Raw genomic sequence first — 16,570 nt, forward strand, 5'->3', positions numbered from 1 at the left:
TTGCTTTGGGAGCTAAGGCTAGCGTGATTAGGCATATTGGCGCGGAACTTGAAGCTATCCGATGGATTTTTGTCTACAAAAAGGGCTTTACATGCATCTGTATCTTCTCGGACTCTTTATCAAGATCTTGCTCCGAATGGTGTTATAGCTAGCTATGGAAATTCTTGATTCTCCAGATTTTATTTCTTTAAAGCACATGGAACTGGGCAGGCTAGAGAAGTTGCTTTGCTGTCTCAATCGATCTTAGAATCTCCCTCCTTGGCTTTTTAGAATTGTATTGCAAGACTATTTGTATTCTCATGAGCCAATGAATATATTTTATTCCTTAAAAAAATATATATATATACATCTACTTTTACATGAGTTTACATGATTTGATCTCCCCCTCGGTTCAAATTTCTCTACCTCGTTGAATCTCCACACACATCGTATCACACAGAATTCCAAATTACAGATTGTTATCTTAGATATTAATATTACTAACATATCGACAAAATTATTATTATAATAATAATAATCTGTAGTAAATATAAAATGACTGATGTTGCATGCCGAGAGTAAAGAATATGCAGAAACCTAAGAAGACTTGTCTGAATTGGAAGTATAATCATAAATAAAATAGTGAGGCGCATGCAAAATATTAATCATGGTGTCCTCTGCCACCCCACTCATTTCTTCTCATATATATTCTTAAAATCAACATTTTCCCTCCATTTTATATATAATTTTAAATAATTCGATTTGTGGTAAAAATAAAATATTGGTAAGTGGAAAGTTGGACTTTACGAAAAATAAAGGCGTGGTGGTGAGTCTACTAGGTAAAATGGCAAACGTACTAGGATAATAATCATTCCATTTGCTGACCATTTGATAAGGACAAGATATGTAGTCCTGACAAGAGTCTTGGTAGGAATAGCTGGTTTCTTGCTATTTTCTTTTCCTCAATTGCACGGATGTCGGAAAAATGAACTACGTTGGACTTCCCCTTTAGATTTTATCAAACTTATTATGGAGATATCTTTATAATTTTACTTATTTAGTTCATTTCAAGATTAAATTAGTGAAGGGATTAGTTAAAAATTAGATGCAAACGACCCATTGTACAGAGGACATTAATTAAAAAATGAAAATAAAAATATTCGGAAACAGAGTGCTCCACTAAGCAGTCTCCTTTCCCTTTCCATTTTTCTTTACCAACTCCTCCTTTTTCGTTTTTAATTCATTTCCAGATCCATTTCCCTAATCTTTGTGTAATATGTGGCTGTAGATACGGGTACATTCATGTTGGATTTCCGTTAAGCCGAAGATAAATTTGATTTTCAGAGAAGGATTCTTGGAAACAGATGACATGTTATGTTTGGTTTGCTTCTTTTGCTTTCTTTGGGTTTATGCTTAAAAGCCTAAAGCTACGATCTTTAGATTAATTTCCTCTTTTTGGGTGGAGTATTTGGCTCCTTTTTGCTGGTTTTTGATCTGTATTATGAAGAGAAAATTGTGGGATTGGAGGCATGCTTGGTGTATTGAAGAAATGATGCGTTTAAAAGTGTTTTTGGTTTGTTTTCTGGTGCTTTGTTGATTCCTGGGATTTTGTTTTCTCGTGTTTGCTGCCGTGAAGTTGTACCGCTTCTGTTCAGGAATCTGTTCGTCCGTTACACATAAAGATTCTTGCTTTCCGTGTTCATTTATATTAATATATAGTTTGCAATCTGCCTCTGAATCAGAAACATTCTCAACTTGGCCGCTACTTTGTAGTACGACTATAATGTTTATTGTCCAAAAAAAAGTTGGGATTATGTTCGAAGGCTGGAAAATGTATGTCTTATATGTTGAAAATATCTGTTTTTCCAATAGCCTACGAGATTTTGAGCTATTTTAAAGCGAAGAAGAGGGCAGTTTGTGTGATAGTTTCTTGCTTTATATATTTAGAGGGAAGGTTTTCTTGGGTTGTTCGGAGAGGAAAATTGTGAAATATGGCTATGTCTTGCAAGGATAGTAACAGGGCGAGGATCACCACAGGCGGTGAAGGAGTTATGGATAATGGTAAGTATGTGCGTTATACACCTGAACAGGTTGAAGCCCTTGAAAGGCTGTATCACGACTGTCCCAAGCCCAGCTCAATGCGCCGCCAGCAGCTGATTCGTGAGTGCCCTATTTTATCCAACATCGAGCCTAAGCAAATCAAAGTGTGGTTTCAGAATAGGAGGTATTGTCATTCTATTTTGACAGAATTGTTTGCCAATTTGAGCCCTAATTTTTGCTTTATTTCGCTTTTTAACCCGTTGTGATTCTTTCTATAGATTATGAGGTGCCGAATTTTATGTTTAAGGTGTAAAGTTTGAATCTTTTGTAGTACCTTAGTGAAGTATCAATAAATGTTTCAATCTCTTATAAAGTTAAGGATGGAGTGGTGGATTCTAGTGTTCCTTTTTCTGGTCAATTCTTTGGTTTGTGATTTGTGGAATGTTTAATGGAAATTTTTTTTCCATAAATTGGGTACCTTAACTTATATTTGTTTGTTCTTTTCTTGGAAACACAGATGTAGAGAAAAGCAAAGGAAAGAGGCTTCAAGGCTTCAATCTGTGAATAGGAAGCTTTCAGCCATGAATAAGCTCTTAATGGAGGAGAACGATAGGCTGCAGAAACAAGTGTCACAATTGGTGTATGAGAACAGCTATTTTCGCCAGCATACACCTAGTGTGAGAATCGTGAAACATCCCTTTATCAGTCTGAGCTCTTTTCGTGATCTACAGCTTCATTTGGTTTAATTTTGGATAACTAGAAGTTGTTTCTGGACTCTGGAGGAAATTTAAGGGTTTTCTTTTTCCTTTTTAATTCCATTGTAGAATGCACTTGCGACGAAAGACACAAGCTGTGAATCAGTGGTGACGAGTGGTCAACACCACCACTTGACACCTCAACATCCGCCAAGGGATGCAAGTCCTGCAGGGTGAGAAGTTATAGGTTACGTTTATTGCATTGAAAAATCATACATGATTTTTCCTATTGCCTCTCAAATATATTGCATTACTCCTGAACTATATATTTATTTTCTTGAAGGACGAGAATAGATTGTGTATTTGTGTTTGTTATCATGCTCTATCATTCATTTGCCTTGTGTTGTGTGTTTATGAGTGGCTCTATTGAGTTATGTTTGCTTTTTATGTTGTTTCTAGGCTTTTGTCCATTGCAGAAGAGACTTTAGCAGAGTTTCTTTCAAAGGCCACTGGAACTGCCGTAGAGTGGGTCCAAATGCCTGGAATGAAGGTACAGTATGACGAGTCATATACTCTTTTTGTGTGTTCTAACTTCTATGGCAAATTCTTGTTGGATATTACCTGTTCTGCCTATTGAAATTTTGTTTATCTGGAATAGCCTGGTCCGGATTCCATTGGAATCGTTGCTATTTCTCATGGTTGCACTGGCGTTGCAGCAAGAGCCTGCGGCCTGGTTGGTCTAGAGCCCACCAGGGTAAGTTTCCTCCGCTCTTGTTCTCTCAGTGTGTTTCCACCTAATGATTCTACGGTTAATTGTAAAGTAAAATTGCTTATGTTGTTTGGTGCAGGTCGTGGAAATCCTGAAGGATCGGCCTATGTGGTTTCGCTATTGCAGGGCTGTGGATGTTCTCAACGTGCTGCCTACTGCTAACGGTGGAACCATAGAACTCTTGTACATGCAGGTTTGTAAATGTTGTCAAAGTTACTTGCATATTCTTTTCCTTATTTATATGCATCAACTTGCTTTTGAAATTGGAAAGTGTAGCTCTATGCACCGACAACTTTGGCACCAGGTCGTGACTTTTGGTTGTTACGCTATACTTCAGTTATGGACGATGGTAGTCTAGTGGTACGTGAACTTTTAATGCATTTTATGTTTTTCTCTCTTTAAATCTTGAATTTGTTTTATATCAGCTTGATGATTATTGGACTTGTTTTTGTTTCGCAATGATCAGGTCAGTGAAAGATCACTTAGCAATACTCAAAATGGTCCAACCATGCCACCGGTGCAGAACTTTGTGAGAGCGGAAATGTTTCCCAGTGGTTATCTTGTTAGGCCTTATGAGGGTGGAGGTTCAATTATTCACATTGTCGACCACATGAATTTAGAGGTATATTGACTAATAGCTATCCCATGTTCGACATGGTATAACCTGTGTCATGAAGTGAATATATTGTTATTAAGAGCACGTCTAATGTGTGAAGAAACAAGTCCATATTGTGTTTGTGTGTTGAATAACGGACAGAAACATTTCCATGTTAAGATTTTTCTGGAAAATGATTAGCCTTTCCAAACAATTGCAATCGATATGGTTTGATATGGAGAAATTTCACTTTCTAACGATGCGGTTGTCTGCAATTCAATTCTATCGATATCAATGTTTTGCTTTGCAGGCGTGGAGTGTTCCAGAAGTTTTGCGGCCACTCTATGAATCATCAACCGTGCTTGCTCAGAAGACAACTACGGCTGTAACAATCTTTATGCTTCTTTCTTTAACTAAGGATGACCCTTGAATAACACCAGGGCAAATGTTGATGCTTTATGTCATGGTGTTGTTTCCTTTTGTTTCTCCTTACATTTCCCCAAATGCAGGCTCTTCGCCATCTCAGACAGATAGCTCAGGATGTTTCACAGCCTAATACCACCAACATGGGAAGGCGTCCAGCAGCTCTACGAGCCCTTAGCCATCGGTTGAGCCGGTGTGAACATGTTACACTTCTTTTGGTGTCATTTTTGTTTTATATATTATCTCGTCAAGTTTTAAAAATGTTTTTGGCCGTTCTCAGGGGTTTCAATGAGGCTCTTAATGGATTTAGTGATGAAGGGTGGTCGATGATTGGAAATGATGGCATGGATGATGTTATCATCCTCGTAAACACCAATCCAGACAAGTTGATGGGCTTAAATGTTTCATTCAACAACGGATATACTTCCATTTGCAATGCTGTGCTATGCGCCAAAGCATCCATGCTCCTGCAGGTCAGTTTGCATTTCCTTGTCTTTTTGGTCATTGTTTTATTTTTTTAGAGAAGTTATAATAAAAAAAGAACATAGCTCAAACCTTGAAAAAATGCGATTGTGATACATTCTTTTGTGATACATTCTTTGTATTCTGTCATCATGTCATATCTTTTCTTGGTACAGAATGTGCCTCCCGCAATACTACTAAGGTTTCTGCGTGAGCATAGATCAGAGTGGGCTGACAACAACATCGATGCTTACTCAGCTGCTGCCATCAAAATGGGTCCCTGTACTTTGTTAGGGCCCCGAGTTGGTAACTTTGGGGGTCAAGTTATCCTTCCTTTGGCTCAGACTATTGAGCACGAAGAGGCAAGTTTCATTAATCATTTTGTTCACCTATATAGACACCTTATCTTTCGTTTAGCCAATTAAATTCAATGCTTCTATAATATGATATGGGGTAATCTAACTTGGTATCCCGCTTACTGACTTTCCAATACAAATTATTTGCATCTTCTTCTGCTTAATAGCTACTGGAGGTAATCAAATTGGAAGGTGTTGGCCATTCTCCTGAAGATGCGATGCTGCCTAGGGACGTGTTTCTCTTGCAGGTAAATTTTTTGTCCTCTACTCTGTTGGAATTACGAGAAAATAACTGCCTGGATTTATATGATTTTACAATATTTGAGAAGAATGAGAATTAGATTTTAAGTTCGACTATTTCTTTAGTTCAATAATGTTCGACTATTTTCAAGAAATAGAAATGCATTTATCATGGGAGCGAGTCCAAATACCAGGTCCCAAGAGCCCTGGGGAAATGCATTTGAAATTGTTTCTTGCATCATTTTTCCATTTTCTCCCCATTTTTCATTTCTTGGGGTTTGGCAGATGTGCAGTGGAATGGATGAAAACGCTGTTGGGACATGTGCTGAACTCATATTCGCCCCTATAGACGCCTCTTTTGCAGATGATGCTCCTCTCTTGCCTTCTGGTTTTCGCATCATTCCTCTTGATTCTGTCAAGGTTAGTGTTCATGACTAACTTCTGTCATGTCCCTACTTTAATCATTAACATCTTAAATATCCGAATCATTATGTTTGTTGGGCTTCGGTTCTTGATTTCTTCCCTACATGCTACATAGGAAACTTCGAGTCCAAACCGCACTCTGGACCTCGCGTCTGCTCTTGAAACTGGGACGGCAGGCTACAAACCCTCAAACGACCATGGTGTCACAAGTGGCTCTACAAGATCTGTCATGACAATTGCATTTGAGTTTGCATTCGAAAGCCACATGCAAGACAACGTTGCCTCGATGGCTCGACAATATGTTCGCAGCATCATATCTTCTGTTCAAAGGGTGGCATTAGCTCTCTCTCCATCTCACCTAGGTCGTGCTGGTCTTCGATCACATCTTGGTACTCCCGAAGCACATACGCTTACTCGCTGGATCTGCCAAAGTTATAGGTACGTCAACGATGTGCTTGCATTTTGTAGTATAATGATACTGTTGAACACAAAACTTGTAGTTTACTTTCATTGCTGTAGCTAAAGAAACGTCGTTCATAATTTGGCAGGAGCTATATGGGAGTCGAGCTTCTAAATTGTAACGGGGAAGGGAGTGAATCTATTCTTAAAGCTCTATGGCATCACTCAGATGCCATTATGTGCTGCTCCATCAAGGTAATTTTTCAATTCCTCTGTTTTATAACCGGCCCCTCAAAAATGAAATGAAAATATTAAATTTTATGTGTAGTTTGTTCAAGTCTCTCACGTATGAATTATGATTGTACCATACAATATTTTAGTTCTTTTGAATCTTGTAACATGAAACGAGTGAAACTGCTGCAGGCGATGCCAGTTTTTACATTTGCAAACCAGGCTGGTCTCGACATGCTTGAGACAACCTTGGTTGCACTTCAAGACATATCTTTGGATAAGATTTTCGACGATCATGGTCGGAAAAACCTGGTCTCTGAGTTTCCACACATAATGAATCAGGTCAATGCGATTTCCTCGAACCAAAACATCATCAATTAATGCAGAACATTCAATCCATGTATCTGATCGTTTAAATTGGAACTCGAGAATTCATATGCAATTTTTTAAAATTTGGTGCGAAATAATTTCAGGGTTTTACATCTCTTCAAGGTGGCATCTGTTTGTCGAGTATGAGCAGGCCGGTGTCGTATGAGAGAGCTGTGGCTTGGAAAGTTCTGAATGATGATGAAACAGCGAATTGCATCTGTTTTATGTTCGTCAACTGGTCGTTTGTTTGAGCTACTGACTGCTGCTGATCCATGACTTGCAAAAATTAAAAAAATGGTTAAAAGATTCTAAAAATGTCTTAATATTCCTTTAGTTCTCGGTTTATCGCCCAAGAAATCCTCTGTTGTTTGATCTTGTGTACTTTGTGGGATTTAGCATGTTCTTATCTTCTCGTTCGGATTCTACTACTTAATTTATGAATCTGCTCAAACTTGATATTTAAGTCTTCTTTTTTTCCTCATTTTCAGACATGCTTACTACCTAGTATCTTAAGCATTTGTTAGGAACAGCAGTAACAAGCGAAAAAGACTATAATATATTTTGCCAACTGTTCATAAATTTCTGAATTATCATATATAAGTAAAAACCCCAAGTAAACTCATGCTTTAAATAACATTTTGTGAAAATATATATATCATCGAATCCACAATGTTCAATATTATGTAGCTTGCACCACTTTGTGTTCCATAAAATAAATAATTAAGCAATTGCAACCACTCCAAAATTTCAACCCAGAAAATTGTAAATACAGCATTTAACTTCTCCCATAATATTCAGCATTTGTACAAACACTAAACATATATCCTACGAAGTCACTCTTCCCTATACACTCAAAACATGTTACGTACGTATACAAGTATATTTTCATTTATTCATGTCCACTTTGCAAAATCACAACTGAAACATATTGATCGTTGCATTAGTAACTTTGCCGCTTCAAATCGTTGTAGAATTTGTTGATGAACTCGTCGGCAGCTTCGTCCACATGGTTGTCTTCTTCGATCTCCCTCAATGGGAATGGAGAGTCTGTCACCCTCAGCTGCCTCACCATCGGGCTCGGCCCGAACCCAGGTAATACAGGCGACTCAGACGCGGTTCTCATCATCTCCAGAGCCTCCGCGACGAGATCCCCGTCGAGGAGTGGGGCGGCCAGCTTGGATTGTTTGCGCTTTCCGTTGAGATGGAAGCTGGGTAGGTGGAAGGTGGGGTGAGCAGGGGTGTTGCTGCAGCTGAACTCGTACTCGTTCAGCGGGGTGGGGAAGGAGAGGTGGCGGTGGTGAGTGGAGAAGGTGGTGGAGGAGGAGTGGTGGTGGAACATGAGATTGTGGATGGCTTCCAACTTCCCGGCGATCTTGCCACGCTTCAACATGAAGTTGAGATTGGCCAATATCTTTCCCTTTGATATTCCTTTCCTCAACATGAAATATGCCACTCGAATAATTTTCCAAACTTTCTTTGCTATGATTGGCATGTTTTGCTCCATTTTTATTTTCTTGAATGATAACTTTTGAAGCCCTTTTTCTTGATTTTCTTCTTCTTCTTGATTTTTGGTATCGGAGAGATATATATGGAGAGAGTTGGGAATTTGATGGTTGAGAGAATGTATGTTTATTTGTTCGAAGATTGGTATTTATAGCCAAAGAGAACACAAGAAGTTGTACTTTGAGGTTTGTCTGTAGTACACCTTAAGTTACACGAAAGCTTACTTTATTTGGTTTCTACATTTATTATTACTCCAATTATTGATTAGCCGAAGAGAAATTAGAGGAGGTGTTGGGTCTTCATGTTGAGTCATCATTTAATCAAATAGAAAAATAACATTTTCTCAACATCAAAGTGAGTTTCTACTATTATTTAATCAAATTATAGACAACATTACATTATAGTAGACAAATAATCTGTGATTGCATGTATACAATTTAATCATGTTTTCATCATAAAATTTAATAAGTATTCGTTTAAGAAAAGATTATACAAAATTTGTTTAATACAGTTTTGATATTAACGCTGTTGTGAAGTGTCATTCACATATTTAATGTGATGAAATTGTATATTTTATAAGTGAATGTTACCTCATCGTCGTCATATCAAATATAATATGATGGAGTATAGGGTTTTTTCTTTAAAATTTATAGTTCAAAAAATATAAAGTAATGCAGATGGGGTAAAAAAAGAAGAAGAAGAAGAGTAAAACTAGCTAGTTTTTGAAAATTGTTAATGAATTGATTGCTTTAAGAGAAATATGAGGGAATAGCCAGCCTGCCGGCTCCATCACTTTCTTTAGCTTTTTCCAGCTTTAATTAATTTTTCACTTTTTAACACCGATTTATTTGCAAATAACGTTTCCTTGCAGATCTAGTTCGTTTGGTGAAATTCACTTTAATTTTGGTGTGTTAATTATGAAAATTCTAAGTCAAATACTTTTGCCAATGAGTAAACCTTAATATANTAAATAAATTGAAACTAATAACAAAGTACAAAAATGAGGAAATGTTTTATTTAAATATTTAATTTTCAAATTTAAACTTATTGAAGAAAACAAGCAAACCCTAATGTTTTTTTTTTTTTTTTTGACAGTGAAAGAAAGAAACATATTCGTTTTATTGGTTTTCTCGTAGGTTAGCTTTACTTCGTATGAAAGGTTACCTTGGACACGTGTCCCTTCTTTTTTCCTTTTAAAAAAATACAAAATAAATTAATAAATTAAATATCAAACAATAATGAGTAAACCTAACGTGGGAAGAAAAGTGCTTTGTGTTTGGAGTGTTCCCAAGGGAGAATTCCCAAAGCCAAAACCATGCATGGAGCCTCCAAATTACTTTTTCAAAACTGAAATTTCCTTCCAACAATCAACAAATATATAATGTAAATGTACAAATAATTTTTAAAAATTTAGATCATAATATAGTTATACATATAAACATATTTCAATGAACTCCGTCGCGCACAATGAGCACAATTTGGCTAGCTAGCTAGCTCGCAGGATGAGATCACGAAAAATATATAATATAGTTTATAATTCTATTCTTTTGTATAACTTGAGTCGAATGTTGGATCATGATAAACAGATATCCATTTTCACAAACTGAAATAAAAATTTCAAATTTATATATTTAATGTACTCTAAAATTTTCTATTTGGTTTGCATGAGTACATGTATTACATACATAGATTGGGTCAGGTGTAGTACTTGGAATGCTTTATGTTTGTATGAATACTTTATTTTACTTTCTAAAAATTAGCTATTACTCAGGAAATTTCAGGACACCTAAAAGAGAAACATGCAAATTATTATTGTTGTTTTTTTTGCTAGATTTCCTCTGTCTCGTGTGATATATATGTACACGGATGTCTAGGTAAATACTTGTGTGAGACGGTATCACGGGTCGTATTTTGTGATACTGATATCTAAAAAGTATTAATTTTTATGCTAAGAGTATTACTTTTTTTATGTGAATATCGGTACGATTAACCCGTCTCACAGATAAAGATTCGTGAGACTGTCTCACAAGAGACTTACTCTTTTTTCTAAATTCTAATATTTCCTTAATTACATATGAATTTTGGAGTTCAAATTTCAAGTTTTCTAAAGAAAAATGAATAAAACTAAATAGATGAAATCCCTGTGAAAACAATGAGCTAAAACTCTATGTTTATAATTAAATCAACACGTAAAAGAAGTTTTTAGGTCATTAATTTGTTAATTACATGCAACAACAAACTTTAAAACAAGAAAGTTTGTAATAATCACATGGATTTAATTAATTTTTAGCCATTTTAATGGCACCTTTGGTTACAGCTCCGCAGACATTTTTAACTCTAAAAACAGCTGTTATGCACGCGTAATACAAATACAAACGGCTGATTAATATATGGTCTGAATTCTACTTTCCCTTTAATTAAAATATTAACAACAATTAGCACTCATTTCGACAGCTTAATCCCAAATTTCGCAACTTAATTGAAAATAATTAACACAGTCAAAATATCTTTCCGACAACTGTTAGTAAAAAGATAGCAATTATATAAAAAAAAAATATTTCGAGTTCTTAAAAGTTGTCAAAAGCTTCAAAAAGAACATGCATGCACAAAAGCTAAGAGAAACATTTTAATTACGGCTTGATTATAAATTTATATTTAATAATTCACGAGATTATTAAAAAAAATATATGTATATATATTATATGCATGCTGAATTAATATTATCGAAAATTGTAATTGAAGACAAATTAAATTAAATTAAATTTGAATCAGACTAATTTTTATTTTGATCCCGAAAAACATGTTCGTTGCTAGGTTTTTCAGTTTAGCACGAACGAAGCATATGGGAAATTGCTGGGAATAAAAAGTTAATACAAATACATAAAGGTGCTTTTAATCAATTAACCCTAAAACATGCATCCACGTTTATTAGCTCTAAAACATGCATTCATGCAAGTCTTGCTCGATCAAACTATCAAAAATCAAGCTAGTCGGTGTACTCGACTAGGCTTGTCGATCAGTCGTAAAACCGGAAGTATATATGAGTTATAGAGGACGTACGCATTTAATTAGAAATTTAGATTAATTACAGGATGATCGACGAGATAATTGAGAAGTTTGGGAAATTATATTTGGACATTCAATTAGTTTAAATTTGACAATAAAAAATTAAAAAGAGTTGCCTACATGCATTTTCTTGAAAGTGAAGATGATACATTGGTCAACGTAGTTGCGTTGCATTATCATACAATTTTACACTAATTTGTGGCGTGTGAAATGAGAAACCTCCGTGGTTAAGTAAACCTTTTTGGAGGAATGGCACTATAATTTGGCTCTAAATCAGCCAAAGAGAAATTATTATTTTTTTATGGAGAGAAATTAATGAACTATATATTTAAATTATAAAACCAATAAAAAGTTTGTGAATATTATTAAGACAACATTTTTTTTTATAATATGACACCCAAGAAATTAATGTTATGATATGAATGGATTAACGAAAAAATTTAAAAAAAATTGAAACCAATATTATTGCGTGCAATTTATTATTATATTAGGAAAATTGTATTTTTGGTATATGTTGTCAAATTTCAGCATCGGTTTTTTTTTTTTTTTTGTTCTTTGGTAATTTTTTACTCCTCCTTTTTCAATGCAGAACAGATGAATGTAGTGTCATATCAATACTGTTGATGAAAAATGACTAAAATTGACAAAAATCGGAAGATAGATAACTAATACAATATGATAACATAGATAATCGAAATCATAAAGAATCAAGACATCACATATCAATATAATTTAAACTAGGGTTCGATCAAGATGTAACAAAAAAATTATGGTCATGAAAAAGCTTTGATCGATGTGAATATACATAAAAGCTTCGTTATAAAGAAATATTGGATTCATGAACCCCAAGCTATTAAAGGAAAGAAGATATTTGGAGAAAGAAATTGAATTGTTCAAATTCTTGATTTACCCAATAATTAGAATTAGGAACGTGAGTAATTAGAACGAAGTTAGGAACTTGACCAACTAATTAATTCTGCCACCAACTTCACAAAGAATAGGTATATTCATAGACCAAATTATAATAACCTTTATTAAAGTAACATTTTCCAGTGATTTTCGTATGAGGTTAAAGCTCAATTACTCATTCTAGTCTCTGATCTATGAGATGAGATGTGTACCATTTTAATTAAGAGAAAAAAATTGCAATTTTCCTTCTCTATGTTTGTAATTTTTATTTTTAATGTAGTCAAAATTTGATTTTAGTATTTTATTTTCCAATATTCGACAATTTTAGTAATTTTTCATCATGAATGCATGTTATTAAATATGACACAGCGCATGCACGTGATCAGCGTTACATTGATGTCAGGTCGGAGAAATGCATCAAAAGTGTTAATATAAAGAGAGATGTTTAATTATAAGACCAACAGTGATCTTCTATATATGTCGTCAAATTCATTCATGGTCCGCTATCGATATATCTTTGTCTTTTGTCGCAACTTTATTCATTTTTCCGACGTAGAGTTGATGTGTCGTTAACTTTACATCAACGTTACCGATGAAAATAACTAAATTAAATTACCAAAAACCAAATGATATATGTAAAATCGCAAATAAACAAACATGCAGAACCAAAATTATAATTTCTTCAATTTTATATATCAAATAAAATCTTGTTAAAAGTTGCTCTTATATTATTAATGGAGTAAACAAAAAACTAAATAAAAAGGAGTTAATTTGAAGTTTTGGTGCAACATGGGAGCAAATTATTAATTAATTAAAACATAAACAGCATAGTTCAACGACGTGTTTCCCTTTAGCTCCATCAACTCTATAAAAACCACGTCTCTTTGCCTTCACTAGATCAAACCAACACAAATCTTCTTTCCAGATTTTCTACTGTGCAAAACTCCCTCTGTTTTCTTTACAAAATCACATACCAAAAACCCAAAAAGGAAGTCAAAATTATTACCAGAAAAATGGAGCAAAAAATGCCAATTATAGCGAAGAAATTCTGGAAAATACTTCGAGTGGCGTATTTCATGCTTAGAAAAGGTATATCCAAAGGGAAGATACTCGCCGATCTCAACCTCATGTTGAAGCGTGGCAAGATCGCCGGCAAACTGGAAGCCATACATAAACTCATGTTCCACCACCACCACTCCTCCGCCGCCGACTCCACCCACCACCGCCACCTCTCCTTCCCCACCCCTCTGAACGAGTACGAGTTCAGCTGCAGCAACACCCCTGCTCACCCCACCTTCCACCTACCCAGCTTCCACCTCAACAAGCGCAAACACTCCAAGGCGGCTGCGCCGGAGCCGCCCCCGGCCCTCGACGAAGATCTAGTAGCGGAAGCTCTGGAGATATTCACCAGCGCCACCTCCTCGCCTGCTTTACCGGGGTTCGGGCCGAGCCCGGTGGTGAGACAGCTGAGGGTCACAGACTCTCCATATCCACTAAGGGAGATTGAAGAAGATAATCATGTGGATGAAGATGCTGAAGAATTCATCGCCAAATTCTACAATGATTTGAAGCAGCAGAATTCAAGGGCGTATTTCGGTTCTTAATCTGAGAAGATTAACACTTCCGAAATGGTGTAACTAAAGATTAAATAGCTAGTTAGTACTTACAAATCAAAGCATGGCCATGCAACAAAACTACTTTCACAGTTTCACCTGGCCTGTACAATAAGATTTTGAAATCTATAAAATAATGTTTTCACAGATATTTTTTTTTTCTGAAATATATAATTTCTTGATATGTACTATATATCCTTCCTATTTGTTTACAAAAATATAAATACAAAGAAATAAGATGCAAAATTTTTATAGAGGGGGACTTCTGTTCTCCTTATTAAGACACAGATCCCGGAAAATTTTTTTCGCACGGTTTGAAGCACTTGCATCTGGTGCACTGACACCAACGTTTCAATACAAAAATGAGATCTCGAGTTTGAAGTAGCACCAACGTCTCAACAGAGAAATGAGATCTCGAATTTGAAACTTCACAATTTTATTCAGATCTTGATAAAGCTGCTTAGAATCAATTGAGAAGAGGTCAACGAGTACGCGAAACTTCTAATATCTTCTTCTAATTATTGAAATTTCAAAATATATTTCAAAATAGGGCGGGACTCTTAATTTCATTTGGTCCATGGACAGTTTGGCCTTGGGGAGAATGCTCGATGTTTCCACGATATTCCACTATGGTAAAGTGACCATATGCAATAACATGACCAGAAAATATAATCATATTTTATTTGAAAATATCCTATTATTAAATTCCTTGTTGCCTTTGTTTATTAAGAGTAATATATTATTAAAATTTTTAATTCTTCGCCTTAATCATATGTGTAAACTATGTTTTGCCACAAAAATGATACGTAGTATACCATACATTAGTGTAACAATTTGGATTTTTTTATTCAATGAAATTAGATTAAGCTTGCATCTAAGATATTAGGTTATTTTCTGTTGGGTACAATAATTGTCCCTGTTTGATGGAGCGATCGAACCTTGGTGCTTGAGCTGCTGTGCGGTTTAAAAGATTTGAATTGCAATATTACCATCAACTATAGCTTTTGGTAAAACGGCAAGCGTTCGGTCCTACATTTTTTCACGTCCTTTAGTGGTAAATTAACCTAATTTATTGGAGCAAGAACTAGCAAGTTTAGGACATGAGGGAGAATTCTCTAAACTATAAAAGTATGTTTTTTTTTATTTATTTATTTAATAAAACATCGTGAAAAAATTGGAATAGTAATTTTTTTAAAAAAATATGATCCTAAATCTTTTACTTCAATATTATCCATACCTTATCTATACTATTTTATTAAGAAAAAAGTCATTATAGGAACCGTTAGTATTTTGGTATCACTAAATAAAAATTACTAATTTAATCCTAGATAATTTGAAAATCTGAACATAAGAAAAATATAGATAGTGAAAAATAACTTCAAATTAGAAGTAATTTGAGATGTAACTTCCAATTGGTCCAACTTTCTCTTGTATGAATTTGAAAAATCAGAAACCATATGTCGTCTCTCATTCCAAATATCTACGAAGCACATTCCTTTCTAGTGGTTCATAAACCTACTGAACTTTGCAACATTCTTTTTTCATTCTCAGTATTTACTTGCTTCATTGACAACATGGTCTCACCGGGCATGCTAATTTTTTTATCAAGAAAATTTGTGGGCGTGCCAATTAATATGTTAAATCCGAATTCTACGATCAAACGTGGATCCCGGTTCCATCATTAGTAATAATTCACTCATTAAACCACCAAAAACTAGGAAATTGAATCAGAGAATTGAAAGAAAACTCATGAACAACAACAAATTTAATATTGTTATCACAAATTGATTCAACATTTTACAACTAGAATTGAAACAAACTAAAAGAATATAAGCTAAAACAGAAGTAACATTAGATAAAAGCTGGAAATTAGCGAACTAGTATGACTAAAATCAAAGATATTATGCATAATATTTTTTCTTGACTTGTTGATTGATAAGTTGTGTGTAGACTGTCTTATGATGATCCTCTCTCTTTTTTCGCATTCCTCCATGCAATTTGGCCCATATTCCAGGATCATTGGTCGGAGATCATGTTTCAACTTCCATCTTCCACAATCAATTCTTCATGGCTCAACTTCCTCAATGTGCAGTGGAGGTCAGTTTGCCCAGTTTCTTCAAATGTTGTATGCGGAGTTGTGATGAATCCATGAATTAATCAATCTTTCACATTTCTATAATTCAACCGATGAAGTTAAGGGTCATAATTCACTTCTTATTTGTGGGTCAAAATTATATGTTTAAAGCTGTAAATAAAATAATAGAAATATATTTTTCTTTGTAGATTGGAGAATATTTTTTCAGTGAAATAGTATAAATATTTATACTTGAAACATATATATTGCATCGACTTAGGCCTGTATTAGGTACATGTATCCCATATATACAACTTTAAATCTTAACCCATTTCTAGAATATTTGTGTTTTCCCCTTCCTTAAAATTTTTGGTCGATCGTTGTGATTTTCTGTGGACTACAAGTTTTCCCAAAGCTAAATAAA

The 16,570-nt window shown here is 34.8% G+C and overlaps 3 protein-coding genes across 3 annotated transcripts; 2 read left to right on the plus strand and 1 right to left on the minus strand.

Annotated features, from left to right (window-relative positions):
• Positions 1-1,136: 1,136 nt before the first annotated feature.
• Positions 1,137-7,459, plus strand: LOC140975798 (homeobox-leucine zipper protein ATHB-15-like). Its single transcript, XM_073439724.1, has 18 exons — positions 1,137-2,203; positions 2,537-2,696; positions 2,844-2,947; positions 3,174-3,264; positions 3,373-3,468; positions 3,563-3,676; positions 3,760-3,843; positions 3,950-4,105; positions 4,389-4,463; positions 4,588-4,694; positions 4,782-4,974; positions 5,140-5,325; positions 5,487-5,567; positions 5,845-5,979; positions 6,098-6,420; positions 6,531-6,636; positions 6,805-6,954; positions 7,086-7,459. The coding sequence occupies exons 1-18, from the start codon at positions 1,971-1,973 to the stop codon at positions 7,230-7,232; spliced, it is 2,541 nt and encodes an 846-aa protein (XP_073295825.1). The 5' UTR covers positions 1,137-1,970; the 3' UTR covers positions 7,233-7,459.
• Positions 7,460-7,701: 242 nt separating this feature from the next.
• Positions 7,702-8,595, minus strand: LOC140974836 (uncharacterized). The gene has a single exon (XM_073438326.1). It carries the CDS (start codon positions 8,483-8,485, stop codon positions 7,922-7,924), a length of 564 nt encoding a protein of 187 aa, XP_073294427.1. The 5' UTR covers positions 8,486-8,595; the 3' UTR covers positions 7,702-7,921.
• Positions 8,596-13,472: 4,877 nt separating this feature from the next.
• On the plus strand, positions 13,473-14,063 carry LOC140975041 (uncharacterized). Its single transcript, XM_073438528.1, has one exon. It carries the CDS (start codon positions 13,473-13,475, stop codon positions 14,061-14,063), a length of 591 nt encoding a protein of 196 aa, XP_073294629.1.
• Positions 14,064-16,570: the final 2,507 nt, after the last annotated feature.

Source organism: Primulina huaijiensis, chromosome 4, assembly GCF_012295235.1.
Source record: "Primulina huaijiensis isolate GDHJ02 chromosome 4, ASM1229523v2, whole genome shotgun sequence".
NCBI lineage: Eukaryota > Viridiplantae > Streptophyta > Magnoliopsida > Lamiales > Gesneriaceae > Primulina > Primulina huaijiensis.